The sequence below is a fragment of the Diadema antillarum genome, unplaced genomic scaffold (genome assembly GCF_040938485.1).
Source record: "Diadema antillarum isolate AM-2024a unplaced genomic scaffold, OU_Dant_1.0 seq00000143_RagTag, whole genome shotgun sequence".
Taxonomy (NCBI): Eukaryota; Metazoa; Echinodermata; class Echinoidea; order Diadematoida; family Diadematidae; genus Diadema; species Diadema antillarum.
The window spans coordinates 371,305-391,505 of record NW_027271219.1 but is presented as its reverse complement, the minus strand read 5'-3'; the positions used below and the strand labels follow the sequence as shown (position 1 = coordinate 391,505).

The following is a 20,201-nucleotide window of genomic DNA, read 5'->3' as shown; positions in this document are numbered from 1 at the left end:
ATGTAAATGACAAATCCTCGTATCAAACGCCAGCATTTCATTTCGATAACTTTCTACCTGAAGTTTTCCCTACGGTGCTTTATGGTTTGATCTGAGGAAATAAACAAGAGAAAGAGAAAAAGAACCGATTTGTTTGGTTGCTGAATTTAAATGTGATGACTTCAATATTTTGTCCCATGTGAGCGCTTGATTCACGATCTGGTGAATGTATAGCAGCCATGTGGAAAGCTGTGAATGACACAAACTAAAATGCAATTATACGGGGAAAATTCAAATGCGTCCTTCGTTTTCGGAGGTTCTTACGCATTCGCACGGTTCAAATTTAAAAAAAAAAAAGTTTGAAGGTGACATGAACGGTCTCTACATCCATATTGCACAAAGTAAAAGTCACAACCACTTCCAAAATTTAAGCACCGAACTGTTTAATCCAGTCCGTCAGAAACGTAAGCTCATTGGCCAGATCGAATTTATAAAAAGTAGCCAAAATAACATGACATCACACACATCCACAAACTTGCACAGCATCCACGTTGAAGACAAACACTAGAGGAATGCTGCATCGCACAGCATTTTTCGCTTTCATTGAAAGCAAGGAATATGTCGGTGACTTTCACTGATGTGGATCTGAAACAACGGGAAGTGCCGGTGATAGCCTCGGCAATATCCGATGAAGATGAAGGCGACATTGGGAGTGTTAGCCTCTGACATAGTCGCTCGGGGGTGATGTTGTTTCAGACGGCTCCTAAGAAATGATAATGAAAAAAAAAATGCATCACATGCCGGTTTGGTAAGTGATTTCTTGTTCAAAGTAACATTGAAAGAGAAAAAAGAAGAAGATAACTGCAACCTTTCTCAAGAAACGATGCTATTTTCCATAATACTACCCGAGTAAAAATATCAAAACAAACCCTATATATATATATAATATCTATATAGTATAACATTTATGTATATGTGTGTGTGTGTGTGTGTGTGTGTGTGTAAATGTATGAAGTCTGAAGGAAAAGACTCCTGGTGTATTATCATGACCTTATTTGATTTCATCCCCTTTTTTGGGGGGGGGGGGTGGGACTGGCTCTTATTCCTCGTGTGATATGAATTATTATTCCCTTGGTTCCCATTAGGCACACGTACACGCACAAACACACTCACACTTTATCTCACTTTGCCAATCTCTTCTTGTACAGAGCTCGTGGATTTTACGATATCACTATTACACAAAAAAAAATAGTATTGGTAATTACAATACTGTAAAATACCATTAACAATACAAAATGCTAACGTTATATTATAACATAATAGAACAAAGAGATTAATCAAACAGCAGCGACAAACTTTATAACATTTATCATGTATCGAATAACTATTTATGTGCTGATAAATCTGTCAACTATTAGTCTAACACGCAGCATCTTAAATTAAGGAAAAAGAAGAAGATACAGTAGACCTCGCCTAAGTCGACATCGCATAAGTCGACAACTCGCTTAAGTCGACACAATAAAAAAGTCCCGATTTTTGCCTTTGTTATTCCTTGAAAATTTCCTCGTCTTAGTCGACATTTATAAGTCGACAACTCGCGTAAGTCGACCTGATTTTTCAGTGCCAACTGAGCTGAAATACGTGTTAATTCCCTCGTCTAAGTCGACATAATTTTTCGCTCAAAGTCTTATCGCCATCCTCTGAAAAAGAATTGTTTTCCCGCTCCGATTCGCCGCATTTCTACTCGGTAATTCGCTAGTGTACGGCGCGGTAGCGTTCGCGCCATGCGTCCATTGTCTTGTATGCCAGAATAGAAAGGGCATACACTCATTTACACTGGAGTATTTAGTACCCAAGGCAGTTCACTTTACCCCTTTTCTCCCTCTCGTTTTTCTCAAAGCGCAAAAATTTTGTACACTTAACTATGTCCCAGTAGGTATTCATTATCCGAACATGAAATATTTTTGTAAATCCGAATATTCTGACGTTAATTATTCCGAAGCGGTATTAAAACCTGGGCCCTTTCTAGAAAATTAATAATGCAACTAAAAAAAAAAAATCAAATGCAGGTGTATCAAATCACACGCAACTTTTGCATTTAAGCGCAAGTGCGTTGCTGAAAAGACTTGCGTCTGATAATCATATGAAACTAGAAAATAATACACGAACCTGAAACTCAATTGCGTTTAAACGCAACTCTAAAAATCAAATGCAAGTCAATCAAATCACACGCAACGATGTATTTAAACGCAAGAGTGTTGCAGAGAAGACTTGCGGTTTTGTACGAAACTAGAAACTGCGTTTAAAAACCTCTCTATACATCTACGGAAGTGCGTTATTGTTGAAAAGACTTGCATTACCTTTTTATTTCGTAAGCAAAATTAGAAATTAAACGCAACTCTAAAAATCCAATGCAAGTCCATCAAATCACACGGAAAGCTGAAAGACGTGCGTTTGATAATCAAACGAAACTAGAAAATTGTAGGAAACTTTTTTTGAACTCAATTGCGTTTAAACGCAACTCTAAAAAACAAATGCAAGTCCATCAAATCACACGTAACGCTGTATTTAAACGCAAGAGCAGTGCAGAGAAGACTTGCGGTTTTTGTACGGAACTATAAGAAACTGCGTTTAAACGCATCTCTAAACATCTAGCTGGTTACGGAGATGTATTATTGTCTAAAAGACTTGCATTTTTTTTTTTATTTCGTAAGCAATATAAGAAATCAAACGCAAGTCCATCAAATCACACGGAAAGCTGAAAAGACTTGCGTTTGATAATCATACGAAACTAGAAAATTGTAGGAAAATTAAACTCAACTGCGTTTAAACGCAACTCTAAAAACCAAATGCAAGTCCATCAAATCACACGGAACGCTGAAAAGACTTGCGTTTGATAATCATACGAAACTAGAAAATTGCAGGGAACTTTTTAAAACTCAATTGCGTTTAAACGCAACTCTAAAAATCAAATGCAAGTCCATCAAATCACACGTAACCCTGTATTCAAACGCAAGAGCGTTGCAGAAAAGACTTGCGGTTTTTGTACGAAACTATAAGAACTGCGTTTAAACGCATCTCTAAACATCTGCGGACGTGTGTTATTGTTTAAAAGACTTGCATTATTTTTCATTTCGTAAGCAAAATTAAAAATCAAACGCAATTCTGAAAATCAAATTCAAGTCCATCAAATCACAAGGAACGCTGAAAAGACTTGCGTTTGATAATCATACAAAACTAGAAAATTGTATGAAATTTAAACTCAATTGCGTTTAAACGCAACTCTAAAAATCAAATGCAAGTCCGTCAAATCACAAGCAACGCTGTATTTAAAAAGCAAGAGCGTTGCAGAAAAGACTTGCAGGTTTTGTCCGAAACCAGAAACTGCGTTTAAGCGCATAAACATTTACGGAAGTGCGTTATCGTAGAAAAGGCTCGCATTATTTTTTATTTCGTAACGGAACTTTCGCCGAGACCGAACTTAGCCTGCACTTGCAGGGAAAAGACATCGCAACATTCACACGTTTCAAACTGCCGAAACGCATGCTGCTTCACAAAATGTCAATGAAAAAATGACAACGAATTATTGTTAAAGTTCGCTATGCCGAAGGTTTAAATCTCAGTCCAAAGTTAAATTAGTCCGACATAGGAAAGAGGTTTGTTTTTACGAAGGTTATAGTAGTCCGATAGATGTCGTTTTCAAACAAACTTTTCTTCTTTTTATTTCAGACGGGCCCGCGCCGTACAGAGCGGTAATGTTGCGAATCGGAGCGCGAGAACAATTCATTTTCAGAGTATGGCAATACAAATTTAAACAGAACAAATATGGCGACACATATTTCAACTCAGTCGGCACTGAAAAATTATCTGACAGAATCATGCGAAATCACACGCACATCTTCGGAGCAACGCACTTGAACTTAATTCGCAAAGTTTAATGCAATTTGGGGGAATTTGCGTTTGATATTTAAAATCAAGTTTAAAACGTAAAGTGTCTAGAAACGGGCTTAGGTTTCCGATCCCCTTCTCTCAAAATCTCTCTAGAGATTTGGGAATTGTGCGTTGTCGTTACTAACCCGCGCGAGATTTATGCGTGAACTAAAACATTATTGTTGCTGATGTCAGTAGGCATGTTTTGGCGGCAAAAGGAGTAAGATTTGGGTAGCGATCCGCATCGTGATCAAAATCTTACTCTGTACAGGGGAAATTAGTTTTCATTTATAAGTCGACAAAATGTCGACTTACGCGTAAGTCGACATTCGCGTAAGTCGACGTGTTTTGCTCAGTCCCAATTATGTCGACTTACGCGAGGTTGACTGTATCTCACCATGTTTACCGATTCCTCATTCGCTTTTCCGCAATACACACAAGTCGGTTTTTCGAAACCACTGAAATCAATGCAGGACAGTGAGCTCGAGTACGCTCCAATATCTGGTGAAAGAGAATAATGTGCGTCACCAGGGCCCCGTTTTATCAAAAGATATAGTCGATTGCAAAAATTCCCTTACTACACAGGCTGCCATAAACTTTTAATAGAAATCAAATACATAATCAATTACAACTTGTCATAAAACAGGGCCCAGAGCTCCAGAAAAAAAACAAAATCACTATAGTGACGCCAACGCAATAATCATATCGATAAAATGTCTTGCAAAGGCATGTTATCCTCATAACCGTACCCTGACTTCGAATAACAAAACTAACCGTGATGAGAAGAAAACTATTTCTTAATGTGTATTATACAGCTTAGGAAAGAAGTGTGTAGGGCATTTATCAAAGCACATTTATTTGTTTACTCGTCCTACTTTTGCAAAAGTTGTGCTCAAAGCTTATGCTTTTCATATAGACCACCGTAAGATAAATCTGGCAAAGGCATGTTATCTTCACGTATAACCTCACCCTGATTTCGAATAACAGAATTGTAAGAATGTGAAGAACGTCTGCAAGCGAAACATCAAAAGTATTTATTTTGTTTATCGTCCACTGTGGTTTGTCTAAAGAACATGTACATGTAAGAATATGATTTAAGTACATGACAATACGATGGTTGAGGAGGAAAAAGTCAGCATAAACAATATCAAACTTAACACTAATCTACAAAATAGCCGGACCCTGTTTCATAAAATAATTATGGAGAGCCAAGTGGATTTCCTGATCATTGAAAAAGTTGAAATTTGCAGATGATAATGATTATTCCTACGATTATGTTGACACAACCTGGGTTTATAAATTGGTACCCTGGCAACGCTAGGGTAATAATAATAACAGGGCCCACTGGTAGAGCAGTGGTAACACTGAAGAGGCTACCCTGTAAAAATAAGACCTTATCTATTATTGTTCTTGTTATTATTATTATTATTATTATTATTATTATTATTATTATCATCATCATTATTATTATGAATATTATTACTATAAATATTACTATTATCATTATCATTATTAGCTAGTACAATTATTATCATTATTATTATTATTATCATTATTATTATTATCATTATTATTATCGTTATTATTATTATTATTATTACTGTCAACAAAAGATAGAAAACAAGGATTCCTCACCCCTGATGAAGAGCCAGTCTCCTTCCTGTAAATCTGGAAGCAGGCAACGCTTATTGACGCAGTCGATGCCGCTTGTTGAATGTCCCCACACGATGGATGGGTAGAGCGGCGTATGGCGTTCACCAGTCTTAGGCAAAAGAAGGAAATGAATGTGTTCATAATCAGTATCTTCAGAAAACATCCCAAGAAAAACTTTGGTATTTTATGTACATTATTGATCAATCCCTTATCATTGGCAGTAATTCCGTTAAACGAGTGGGGCAACTAAGGACGAAAACGAAGTAGTTATATACCTTGCTCGGGAAAATAGCACCAGAAATTTAAAACATACCTAAAAATTTATGGTCGTATCTTATTCCCGTTTGTTTGTTTGTTTGTTTGTTTGTTTGTTTGTTTGTTTGTTTGTTTGTCTGTGTGTTTGTTGTGTTGTGTGTGTGTGTACTTGTTTTCTTCTTCTTCTTTGTGCGGGGGAAGGACAAGAATATTTCATTATTGGATATTTGGGGGAGGGGATACGCGAGCGAGGGAGTGATCGAAGGGGCGATTGAAGCGACATGTGTGGGACGAGATATCTCCGCCATTGCCCTGCCGTTTGAAGAATTAAAAAGCATCGGAAGGGTGCATGTGACACAGTCTCACAGGGTCCAAGAAGTCGTCCTATGACTTTTGGCAGGTCTATAGGCAAGAGGAGAGTGGAAAATTCATGGAACAGTTGACAATGTCTTCACAAAATCAGTGGTAATTTATTGGCATCACTTTGCAGGTAGACGATAAAATCTGTAATTGCTCCCTACGTTCTTAGGTTAATGGACTTGCAACTGCATTGCCAATTTGCTGCCTGTAGGGGATGACGTTGGTCTTGTGATGATCTTCAACTGTGACAACTTGAATGATGTGGAACGAGGCTTGGATAAAAGAGTGTGTAACTTTTCATTGGCCAGGGTCTGTTGTTCTGGGGTTAGGAGGCATACTGACTGTTTTGTATGATGTGGTACACTTATAACAAAATAATTGTTTGTGGTTTTGTGAATTCGGAGAGAGCAATTCAGGTTCTTGATTCGAATATTGAGATGATTTACTGTGTCTGTCTGTGGTGATGAGTTGTTGACAACTGTGTAGCCCATGTGTGACGGCTTGATAAATACTTCTTATTGTTGAAGACTTGAGACCGTTTTTGTTTTTGTTTTTGTTTTTGGGGTTTTTTGATATCAAAACTCCAACAATGTATACAAAAGAATGTAAAAAAAAAACAAACAAAGGAGGTAACGAGGGATGTAGTCGAAAACAAAATATGATCCAAAAAGATGAAGTAGAATAATGCGACAGCAAAGAAGATAGCATTTGAAAAAAAGGAATTGTACTAACTGGTAATGACTGTAAGGAATATTCAAGGTTGCTCATTACTGCATCCTTCACTGTCGTGTAGATACCGGTGTTGACGTAGTAGGCTGTTTGGATCTGAGAGGCATCGCCCTTTATTACCTCCTCAATGTGACCTGCATTTGTTGATTCAAGAGCATGGTAAGAACGGACCAGCAATACCTCACTGTGAAAAAGGCTTTCCTGCCCAAGTATATGACATTTTACTAACAGAATTATGATGGTACACTCGGTCATGTTGGTAATGAACTGCCTTGAATATAATGCTTTCAGTCCCTATATTAAAAGATTAAAGCGCGGCCGGTGCCAAGTGAGGGAGCCCACTGTATGGGAACAGTGACGTCAATTCATTCTTAAGACATTGTAAGATGGAGGAGAAAATACATTTTACGGGAAGATACCATATTTCTGGTTAAAAAGGATGGCGGTTCCTCCTGGTTGCGCCGGCCCTGAAAAGTGTCGCTCCCACTGACAATTATACTTAGAACTTGATTTACCATCATCATCATATACACCAGATACATAGGGCCTCGCGATTGTATATTCGCTGTAAAGCAAATGTGAATGAAGCACATTTCTCTGTTGAGTAACCGCGGTAATTGCTACATAAATACTTTTTACAATTTATATCTTAAATATTGTATTCTTCATGTTTGATCCCGCTCCGGAGATCCCGGTCTCTGTATGACAAATAAATTGGACAATACATATTTTCAAGGAGCGTTTCACTGTAATGTCCTAATGGGGAGAGAGTTAACAAAAGGGTTAATTTTATCTTACCTGAAGAATATCGCTGAGGATTAAGGGAAAGATCTCTTTTTCCGATAATTCGCATCACCAGCGTTGTTGTTGATGTGGCGTAATATGTTCCAGGCTCGGCGATAAGGCGCATGCTCCGCTCGCCACGCGGAAAAAAGTCACTAAAGCCCCGTCGCAACGCAGCGGCAAACTAATCAAATAAAATACAATAGAGAAGTATTTGGTAAAACATCATTTTCTACAACTTATACACATGTATTCATGATTATCTATAAGTTTACTTTCAGCCACTTAAGATATACTGTACAGATTGTACAATGTATTCATAAAAAGACAATCAGCTATTCTTTTGATGATGGAATACTTTTAATCAGATTTCAATTGCTTTTTCTCGCTGTTTGTGTAATATTCTATTTCCTTTTGCAATGTGGAATATGGGCTGGTATAATGTCACTTCCCTTCCTAGAATACTATAAAGCACCATACACTGTCCTTGCGTCTTTACTTTAATTATTATTTCATTTCATTCAATTTTACTTCATTTCATTTCATTTCATTACATTACATTACATTACATTACATTACATTACATTACATTACATTACATTACACTACATTTCGTTTCATTTCATTTCATTTCATTTCGGTCGTTGAAGTATTTATCGTGTTTTGTTTTTCTTTTGATATCATGGTGTTGATTATGGTTATAATTGTATAGTGGACATAATAAAGCGTATTTTGTACCTCCGTTACAAAACAAAAGTTGGAAACAAAAAAAAAACCTTCTCGAATCCCAATGTGTCTGTGTCTACACCGGGAAAACCACCTCCGACGTCGATTAGTTGAAGGTCGAACCCGTGGGAGATTCCGATGTCGACCGCAGCTCGAGCGTCTCTGAGTGTTTCATAGTATGTCTCAGGATTGCCGCTCCCAGAACCAACATGAAAGCTGCGGAAAGGATATCAGAGGTAATGGCTGTTCAATAAATAACAGTACGAAACATGCAATGTCCTTGTCCTCTCGTGTTTTACACTGCACATTAAATTTGTTTTTGGTAACGCCGCATCTTTAAGTGTGATAATCTTTAATACACCTGATCCCAACTCGAAACAGCTAAAACAGGAATATGATATCCCATGAGTCTAATTGGTATCACGATGTTCACGGACAGGTCTCTCTCTTTATGCATGATCATAACAATGCAATAATACAGCTGAATAATACAGCTGTTTATTACCATTAATAGTATTGTATGCCACACGTATTGTAATAACTATAGTCTACTAGCTGATAAAGGGTATATGGTGTTGACATTTGAATAGGAAATTAATTTTACTTTGATATCAACGCTAAACACCTATGACAATAATGAACGTAATTTATATAGGGCATAATGATTATTATCTATAGGCCCTTATACATGAAAGTGCTAGAAGTTGTAGACACTTGACAACATTAAACCCTGCTAAAGTAATGTAGAGTTGAAAACAATATATATATATATATATATATATATATATATGAAGAGTTCGATCGCAAAACGGGTATAAAGTGTTGTATTCTTGATGTTATGATGAGTAATGATAACAATAGTAATAATGATAGTAATAATAATAATAATAATAATAATAATAATAATAATAATAACAAGAAGAAGAAGAAGAAGAAGAAGAGGAAGAATATTACAATACATTTATAAGGCGCTTAATACGGGTGTTAATTCTAAGCGCACAGTTTACCGGAAAATTACTATTTAGTCCAAAACATACAAAAATACAAATACAAAAATACAACAACAAAAAATGATACCACACATTTTCTCATTAGTTGCCTTTTCCTTTTGCATCTTTAATTACAGATATCTGAGTTTGACAGAAGTGGAGATTGTTTTGCCATCAAACACTCTTGATACAGAGAGGGGGGGGGGCAAGCAGACAGAGATATTTGTGTGTGGACCTATTTACAAATCTGACTACTGTATGAACTGCTTGGACAAAGTTTGGAATATATTGACGTATCAATCCTCCATTCATCTGTTTTCTGAAAGTTTTCAGTAAGTCTTTGTTTGATTCTTTCTGACCTGATTCCGCAGACGTTGAGACCTAATTCACGTGCCAGTCGAAAAAGGCTTGGCACCCCGTGAAATCTGCATCCAAACTTCACCGAAAGGCGACAGTACGCTGCTGGGTCTTCGGCCCATATACGTAGCACTAGTCTGAAGGAAAGAGAGAAAACCGGAGAAATTAGCGATGAGTGTTTGAAATGAGGACAAAAAGCATATGTTGAATGACCACATTTTCCTCTATACATATCATGTAATGTGATGAAATATTCTGGAAACAGAAAAAGCAAGAAATGAGGTCATCATGCTCTCCCATTTCATCGAACGATGTCGAAGATTATAGAAAAGGCGGGTTCAGAACACGACACTGTGATACCAGTAAGATTATATTGGTCTTAAAGTCAACTGAGACGTAAAGCAAGCTGTCGGTTAACTCGTTCATGTCGTAATTATGTAGGTATGACACAGCGAGTTGTTGGGGAACCTATACAGAGGCATAGCCTATAAATCCGTCACATGTTTTCAAACTTACCCCTGCACTGAATACGTATTAAAGGAGTCGGTCGATTTCATGTGAAATATAAAATGCTTATCAGACAGGTTTATACTTCAATATTACAATATAACGTTTTCTTCACACACTGAAGTAAGTGCAGGAAATGCAACCTCGGTGAAAGTTGATATGAAAAAGGACGACTTTCAACATAAATGTCGTTTGTTATGAACAGGCCTAGTATTTTATTCTTATTTTTTATTCTATTTCAATTTTTATTTCATCATTATATTTGGCGAGCGCGCTGACCAAGAGTTTTACAGTTTGAAAAGAATTGTATAGTTTTGGTTGGTACTTTTCCCGAGATAATTAGAAACCACAATACGAAATACGAAAGAGCAGAATTATAATCTAAGAGAAATTCAGAATATGTTTGACGAAAATCGGTTTTGAAATGACTGGATTTTACAACAAAACAAGGTAAAACACAGTGTTCCTAACTTTCTGTTTATGAATATCTAAGCCATTTCAAAACACTTCTTTGTCAAAGAAACTTTTTGATATAAAGAAGTTTCTAATTATCGTGTAAAACGTTGAAATCTGAATTTTCATCTCTAGGAAAACTATAGATGATCCTTTAAACAACCGTTATAATGTGCGTGAATGTGTGTTTGCGGGTTTTTATGACTGCATTTATAAAGCACTGTCATTTTAATTTGCATATCTATTGTCATAATAAAATCACGTGTTTTTAATCTTCACTTGACATCTTTATTCTACTGTCATACATCTTTCTGATCTGCGTTGATCGTCATGTGGGATCCTCTTGTAGATGTTTTTAACATTTGATTTAAAACGCAGTATAATACAGATAATGCACTTTTTGAAGGACATCGTACAGGTTTAATTTGAGTGCTCCTTTTATGGACTTGTCCGTCCATGTCCGAATTTGAATTCAGAAAGAGCTGCTGACGGATGGAGGTGAAGCTATAGAATATACACTATATGTATATAATTCAATGGCAATGAAAATGGCCGGGGGAAACCTTTATCATAAGCATTTACAACCATGAACATTTTCATGTAACTCTTTTTTTTTCACCAAAGACAAGAGCAATCTGTAACACTGGTTTATGTGCATGAGAGGAAGACGCGATAACGTTGCAGCGTGCCGGGCAGACCATCTAGCTTCTACACATGTTGCAATTGTTTATGTATTTCTTCTTTTTTTTTGCCGCATCATGGTCAGGCGTAAGGAATCATCTATTCAAGTCACCTGTCAAATAAAAAAAGAAAAAAAAAAGAGCCCGAACCTACCAGCACCGAGCTCTGTGGATGTAACTGGTTATATGAGAGGTCAGGAAACGATAAGACTTCATTTGCAAACTTTACTGGTAGTGTTCTGAATATGTTTCTGAACAGGGTCTTCAATGTAAACAGGAGGGGTACCACTTTAGGAAAAGCAACAACAACAACAACAACAACAACAACATACAATCTGCTTTTTAATCCTGAAAAAAATGACTTGCTTTTTAGTAATGACGTCGTAAGTTTTAAGTGGTGGAGTTGACGTCTTGATTTTACTTGCAGTTGCTTGACCGCCTGAAAATATCAAACAATACTTTACGCTTATCCATCTGAAGATGATTACGCAACTTTTGCCAGCTTTATCTTTTTTCAAACACCTAAACGAATATTCTAATGTACATGAATGTAAACTCATTGCTGTCTTACTTCGCTTCGGGGTAGACATCTTTCACTTTCCTTAATTCCGAGGCATTGTCGAAAGTCATGAGAGACACACCCCGTTCCTTCGCAAACTGGAGATGGGAGATAGCCTTGCACGGATTCGCGTAGATAATCCTGTCAGGTGACACGCCTAAACCGAGAACCTGACGGATCTCCGTCTGAAACGGAATGCAATTTTTATTCAAACATTGATTTCTTTATAACTCCTTCTATGCCAACTACTCAATTGTGCACAAAGTTCAAACACGTATACGTTTGGACAGGTAATACACGTGGAACGCAGCAAGAGAGTTAGATAGTGAAAACGCACAAAAAATGTCATATTACACAAACGCACACACGGGATTATTGCATTCCCAAATGGTACATGGCCCGAGAACAATGACAGGAATCAACAGTAATCAACATGAAACGTGAGAGGGAAAACATCCATTAGTAATACATGTAGAAAGAAAATTGAGCAAACTGGCAAAAGTAGAATAAATGTGTAGTATGGCAACGACTCTTGTCTTCCATATCCGAACGTTTCAGGGAGAAGATTCGAGAAGGTAATTTCAATATGAGTTTCTTTATTCGTCAGTCAGTGGTTCCTCAATAACAAAATAACCAGTTTATACCCCGATATTGAGTGAAGATTAAACTCAAAACATGAAAGAGAGGGAGAGAGACAGAGACTGGTGGTAGGGGTCAGGTGTCAAAAAAAAGAGAAATCAATGCAGTCTTGTATATCGTTGCATACATGCAATGAACAACTCATGCTGATTATTGTTAATGGTCTCAAGGGGATGGAATGATAAAGGACAGAAATGGAGAAATCTATATTGTTGGATAAGAACAACTACGAATCTTGTTTATTGGTAATTAGCTTTTGAGAGACATGCAGTCATTGCTGGTGGTTTGAAGTCTTAGCTTGTTGCTTTACAGCCAAACAATCTATGTATAGGGGCCTACATGCTTTTATGTAAGTGAATCTTTAGGTTAAATGGGATATGTAACATGTTTTTTTTTGCGAAAATGGAATGTTAGAATCTTCAGGTGTTTGAAAATTTGTGAAGAAATCCTTGCAATTTCTTATTTTCAATGTATATTCTCTCTTATGATGTGCAAAGTTTTAAATAGGCGGACTTCGAGCAATAAATGAGGACTACGTTAAGAAGATGATAATACTGAAAAAAAAAATAATTGTATTGACAAAGAAGAAGACAAAGAAAAAGGTGATGATGACGCTTGATTCCCCTATTTTTTTTTTTACAAGTGTAGTGTTGTCATGATCATTTTGGTACAATGTAATGTCAATGGAAGCCAAATTTCTATGTCTGACATAGACCAATTAAGAATGAATGAATGAATGAATGAATGAATGAATGAATGAATGAATGAATGAATGTGCATTAAATGAAACCATCACCACTAAAATATAGTTTAAAGTTCACCATACCTTACTTGCACAGTCAAAGCCAGCTCCTCGGCGTACTAAGGTCTCAATAATTCGCTGATCCGGAAAGCATTTTACGGCTTGAGATTGACACAAAGTTAATGATCCATATGGTTGTTTTCAATGGTTTTAGTGCACTTTATGCCAATCCAACTCCATGACATTGACGGTATTGAGGAGTTGGTATACTGGTAATAAAGCTATTACACTCTGTCAAAATGATGCAGCGTATCACTAATAATTTTTTCTTCGAATGCTATATGCTTTTGTGGCGCTTTCTTTTATAGGTTCTGTGTCTGCTTCTTCATTTTTCTCTTAACTATTGTTTGTTTGGGTTTTTTTCACATTAAAACAAAACTGTGCGGCTCTTTGTTTTTAATCATGAGTAATGTGTTGCAACGGATTGATGACTGCAAAATAACAGTACATGTTGCAACTATACTCTCTGTTCCTACATTTCAGTTGTTCACATTTTTTTTAACATAGTATAAGAAGGCAAAGAAACAAAAATATTGTAATTTCATGACCAGCTTTCATAAGGACGATCATACTGTTTCTTCTATGGAATGAATTGCATGTCTTACTGGTTGGTATTAGCAATCACGTTTAGAAATTACAGTCATATTGACAGTAAGCTATACAGCAGTAGTGACATGCCTGTTGTTTCGTATTGAAACCTTCCAGACAAAGGGATTAATGTTTATAACGATTATGGAAATGTGGTTGAATACAATAGTTATACTTCTCGACTTTTGTTTAGGGATTATAACTTTGGCTCACCATAGAATGGCTGAACGCCCGGGAGTTCCTTTAGCCACTGGTTGTGTTTCTTCACTACTTGATCCAAATTACAGATGTAGAATGGGTCATCGGAATCCTGGTAGGAATATAGAATGAAAAGGTAATTTACCTATATACATAGTATATACTATATATATAATATATAATATGTGTGTGTGTGTGTATGTGCGTGCGTGAAGTTATGTTTGTGCATGCATGTTTACATGAAATCAATATTACACTAACATACTATAGGTAGGCATACATCCATCATGGTTGCCGGAAAGGTTAAAGAAAAGTGAACATTCAATTATTTTTCTCTTTTTTTTTTCTAAGCCCGGAAAAGCAGCTGTTTCTGATTTTAACACGATCACGATCGCCTACAAAATGAAAGGTCAGGAGCCTATTTTGGCAAGCATTTGGCAAAGGAAAACAGAATACATATCACAGTGCCAAATATATGCAATAATATACTTTCGTAAATTATCATTTACTTTCTTTTTATAATGAGTTAACCCCTGCTACTCCCACGTCCAAAAGGTTTTCTGCAGGTCCATAAAATTCTGAAAGGTTTTTTATTGGTATTTTAAACGTTTAGAAAACGTTTTTATAACGTCCATTTGAAACGTTTTAAATACGTCGAAAACCTTCCACAAAAAGACGTTCTGAGAACGTTTTGACAAAAAGTCCAAATAACGAACTTGGAACGTTTCAAGAATGTTCAGAAAACGTCTTAATGTTATTGTGACAGAAAAACGCCATATTGTATATCCCAGACATGTATACAACAAAATTATGTGCTAATTGTACGATGATTGCCATAAATCAGCACAGATGAGAAAAACAGTTGTAGGACTATCATAAAAAAAGACAAATTGTGTGATATAGGCCAATTTGGTGTAAACATGCTTTTTGTTAAAATGAGCATGCCTCCTTTTGAAAGTAGTAAGACGGTAGAATATCTAAAGATAAATTTCTGAAGCTCTTGTGCTAAATGGTAACATTGTCACAATAAGTAAGCATATACAACTAAGTATATTATGATATTAGCCATAGGAAAATCTGATACCACTGACATCAATCACACGTTTATCGAAACTATTCAAGGTCACAATGTCATGTTCGTATGATATGACACAAACTAAAAATGAATATCAAAACAAGGTATATAATCGCCAAAAACGAAATAAAAATAAATCATGCAGGGGACTTCAGAAGGGCGCAGTTGTGTGTAACTTTATATAACAGTCTGGTAATAGATGAAAATAAAACTAAAATCACAGAAAAAAAAGATGTCATTTGATTATTAAACCATATATGAGTTTGCTTTAAAAAAGACTGAAATCAGACGCAATGGTGAGCCTCCAAGATGAATCAGCAAACAAGGTTTATTTTTCGCAAAATTGCTGCAAATGTATATGATTCCACAAACTAAGTGCAGATTCACGTGGCATCATTTTCCATTTGTTGTTGTTTGTTAGTTTCTTGCTACTTTACATTTGGAGAAATCCCGTGCAATGCAACCTGCCATTCACTTGGTCCCAATCAGACACAATATATCTGCAAATTCCATGGCAAAAGAATGAAGGGTCCCACAGATTTTTCAACTCGTATAGATTTAATTATCGTGAAGGCATGAAAACACTTGAATAACATTCTTATTGTTTTTATTTTTGCAAATTTTTGCAAATATGCTTTTGGTAGTGAGAAAAAAACACACACAACATCTAGTGAATACTAATCCAGTTGGTTTTGAGTCCCCTCCTCAAATCATTGAAATACTCCTACTTTTTTCTGAGAAACATGAAATCAAATGATGACATCACAAAACCGTCTCTTTGGGGAGTTACATGCTTTTTGTGGACCGTTACTGTTGTTTTAATCATTACGATACTGACAATACCACAAACCTCGAAATTAAATGGAAAAATGCCCGATTAAGTGTTATTTGCGAAAATATTTGTCAGCAAAAACGTAAGTGTGCACAAAGCCTTTCTTCATTTTCAAAATTCCCTTTACTGTGACGTGTTTTTTATATACAATTTTGCATTGATGACCTCATTATCTTAAAGGAACACATCAGTTACATGAATTCATAAAGTCCTAACAACACCAAATCAAACACACCTGAGAAACAATATTAAACCATTACCGTTCGTGGATCTTCGTCCTCTAGCGTACCCTCAATGACGTCTCGGATCGTCTTCATGACGATGTCGCCGCTGCCGTCATCGTGGTCCTCTCCCGCTGTGGTTGTCGATATAAAGTCTGCCATAATATTATCAAGGCTGTCTCAAAACTGTACGTCACTATCCCTACAATAAAACACACTTATCTTATAGATTAGTTTGTAAATGCTTTTCAAATAAGCGGTCACATCGTAGGGTGCATTTTTTTTTTTTTTGGTATAGGAAGGACAAAATTTACATGAGGAATATGTTGGCTGCGTAACACTTGCCCTCACCACGGTCCATCCAGTCACATGTGGGATACCTGATCATCTAATGAAGTGCGCATGAGTCGCAGTCATTGGTTTAAATAGAAAGGAGATAGACGGGGTACAGAAAGAAAAAACAAACAAACAAACAACAGGGCTTTGATCAATCTGCGGGTGTTTACGAATATGTATTATGGGACATGCTTGCCAGTGGCGTATCTAGGGGGGGGGGGGGGCAAGGGGGGCACGTGCCCCGGGCGCCACTCTTTGGGGGCGCCGAAAACGAAAAAAAAGAAAAGAAAAAGAAAAAAAACGAAGAAGAAAAAGAAAAAAGAAAAAGAAAAAATCCCTAATCCCTAAGCTCATTCTGGCAAGGCAGATTCATTTGCATTTTTACTTCATTTCTTAACCTCACTCTGGCACGGCATACTCATTTGCATTCTCTCTTGTTCAGCCTAGTGCTGTAGTAGGTCTCCGCGCTTGGCTAATTTTATTAAAGTCTCAGTCAGGTGTTTTAGCTAGCTGTGCTGGGGCTGTGCACAGTTGATATAGGCATAGGAATGCGGTAATTAAAGTGTTTTTCAGTTGCTAGGTTACTTGGCAGGGTAGGAGATAATTGGTTAAGTTTTTTTGGGTGTGTGCAGTCCTGTGTTTAGGAGAGAGTTGTGTGAGGGAAAATCGGTGCACTCCATATTGAACCTTTGAGTTGAGAGGTTGAGCTCTTCATCCTCACAGTGGTGTGACTGGATGTGTGTGGATTCTGGGTGTGAGAAAGCCACGACTTGGATCCCCCCACTAGCAAGTAATTGTCAGACTTGCAATTTCGGGACTTCCTTTTGGCTGCCACAGCACACCAAAGCACATCTCCAAACCCAAGACCACAGAGATTCCGTAAGTTGACATTTTATGTATTTGTTAAGCAGCTGTAATGATATAGAGTGTGTAATTTGATAGCATAAAAAGGAATAGTTTTAATGCTTAAAAATTTTTGTCACATTGCAGTAGATGTAACAGTTATAATTTCAAACTGGTATGAATTTAGGATAGCGCATTGAAAGCAAGTACAATAGTGTTGTTGATAAGTGCTACTACATTTTTTGTTAAAACGTTTGTTAGTCTTTTGTACAGAGCTCTGGAAATATGGCAGATGAAATTATCATGTTCATTTGGTGATAAGACAAAAGGACATTAATTGCTCCGTATAAGTATTATCGTATAGTGTTGCATTTGTTTATACGGTTGTACTCATAAGGTCTTTTTTTTGCATGTATCAATTGAATATAATCGGTGTAAACAATAGTTTTTATGTTATTTGACACTTTAAAATGTGTCCGCTTTCTGTGTGAATTGACACTTCAGATTGAGTCCACTTTTTACGCTCGTATTTGGCAAGTGGTTTTTCCAAAAAAAAAAGAAAAGAAAGAAAAACAATTGTTATACAGACACATTAGATGACCGTAAAGTGAAGTGTTTATAATTTTATATATTGATGGTTAATCGGTTTTCTTTTAAAGCAACAGTAATTGTATATGAGAATGTTACGAACACTTTCTAGAAAGCATTTTGGTATATTTTTTATACAGTCATCCCGTTCCTCGTCTTACTACAAACTTAGCTGGGCTAAGTATAAAGCTCCATGTCTTCTTCGTAGACGCCGGCCATTGGCCAAGACTGTTAACTCCTCGAACTCCACGCTTTCGGCAAATTGGTCTCGAACGACCTCGATTATCTCCGACAACGACCTCGTCATTGATTTCGACTCGCCGACGAACTCTCTACCACCACGATTACTCACGCGTGATCTCCCCCATCGCGGAGCTGTATATTTCCGCCCCCATGTAAAGTCGGTATCATTTTATTGGTGCACCTTAGGGTTTTAGGTCAAGTTACCCAAAATATATTGTAAGATTTTTGAATACTGAAACTGTTGCAAAACCATAAAACCATCAAATTTATAATGAAAATACGGTCTATGTTGTAAACCAAAATAGTACATTTGACTGTGATTATTGTATTGATAGTATATGTTTTTGAATATTTGAGGGGAAAGGTGTATCATATTAAAAATCAAGTTACTTGACTGTGTGAAACTTATCCAAAGTTTGACTGGCTTGATTCTTTGAAGTTGTGCCTTTTTTTGTACTTAAGTTCACAATTGACAGGTTGTTTTGTTTTTGCGATATTGAACAAACTTCACTAAATTGTTTAGTCGATATTCAATTGGCAACAATCAAGTGACACTATCCCTACAATAAAACACACTTATCTTATAGATTAGTTTGTAAATGCTTTTCAAATAAGCGGTCACATCGTAGGGTGCATTTTTTTTTTTGGTATAGGAAGGACAAAATTTACATGAGGAATATGTTGGCTGCGTAACACTTGCCCTCACCACGGTCCATCCAGTCACATGTGGGATACCTGATCATCTAATGAAGTGCGCATGAGTCGCAGTCATTGGTTTAAATAGAAAAGAGATAGACGGGGTACAGAAAGAAAAAACAAACAAACAAACAACAGGGCTTTGATCAATCTGCGGGTGTTTACGAATATGTATTATGGGACATGCTTGCCAGTGGCGTATCTAGGGGGGGGGGGGGCAAGGGGGGCACGTGCCCCGGGCGCCACTCTTTGGGGGCGCCGAAAACGAAAAAAAGAAAAAAAAAGAGAAAAAAAAACGAAGAAGAAAAAGAAAAAAAGAAGGGAAAATGAAGAAGAAGAAGAAGAAGAAGAAGAAGAAGAAGAAGAAGAAAACAACTCGCCCGGACCGGGAAGGAGGGAGAATGGTGGTGGGGGGGGGGGGGGGGGGGGAGAAAACCAAATCAAACAAGATGAAAACAAAAAATGACAATGTTTATTGTGTTCACACAGGAATTCCATGTTTTGTAAGCTAAAATTTCGGCTCGCTCGTTGCGCTCGCTCGCCAAAATGAAAAAAGAAAATAAGAACAAAACGTGATGATGACGCGGACAAAATGACAATGTATATTGTGTTCACACATGCCATCGTTAGAAGGCAAAATGTTACACGGAGCAGCGGCTGCGATTTTATTTCTTTCGTTCTGAAGCGATCGCCCATTGGATCAAACGAGGGCGCCAAAGGTGTTGAACATACGGGGGTGGGGGGCGCAAAAAACCAAATCAAACAAGATAAGAACAAAACGTATAATGATGACGCGGAAATATACAAATTTCGGCTCACTCGTGCGTACTAATTTAGAGTATTTTTTTTCAAGTCTTCAGTTTGTTGGTATAGATCGTTATTTATAAGGCCGTCACCATTAATTTTCTTGATTAGAATTGTAAGATTTAATAAGCAAAAAATGACAAGAATTCCATGTTTTGTAAGCTGAAATACAAAAATTTTCGGCTCGCTCGCTGCGCTCGCTCGCCAAAATTTATAACACAAAAAAAGATAAAAACAAAACGTGATGATGACGCGGAAATATACAAAAATTTTCGGCTCGCCAGCTGCGCTCGCTCGCCAAAGATCTATCTTCATAGATTCATTACATTTAAATCATCCTCATCTATAAGGCCGTCACTATATCTTTATTAGAATT

The 20,201-nt window shown here is 36.9% G+C and overlaps 1 protein-coding gene across 1 annotated transcript; it reads right to left on the bottom strand.

The window, feature by feature from the left end:
- Positions 1-79: 79 nt before the first annotated feature.
- Positions 80-16,477, bottom strand: LOC139727691 (ornithine decarboxylase-like). The gene is made up of 11 exons (XM_071638671.1): positions 16,355-16,477; positions 14,203-14,299; positions 13,426-13,502; positions 11,973-12,145; positions 9,764-9,898; positions 8,466-8,631; positions 7,705-7,873; positions 6,949-7,040; positions 5,545-5,671; positions 4,307-4,410; positions 80-91 (listed from the first exon to the last, which is right to left on the bottom strand). The coding sequence occupies exons 1-11, from the start codon at positions 16,475-16,477 to the stop codon at positions 80-82; spliced, it is 1,275 nt and encodes a 424-aa protein (XP_071494772.1).
- Positions 16,478-20,201: the final 3,724 nt, after the last annotated feature.

Excerpts from the sequence above, each read along its gene's own strand:
- LOC139727691 (XM_071638671.1), bottom strand. The coding sequence starts at position 16,477 with ATGGCAGACTTTATATCGACAACCACAGCGGGAGAGGACCACGATGAC. Across the intron at positions 12,146-13,425 it reads GCTTTGACTGTGCAAGTAAG|ACGGAGATCCGTCAGGTTCT; the intron begins GTATGGTGAACT and ends ATTCCGTTTCAG. Across the intron at positions 5,672-6,948 it reads ACACGACAGTGAAGGATGCA|ACTGGTGAACGCCATACGCC; the intron begins GTAATGAGCAAC and ends CTTTTGCCTAAG.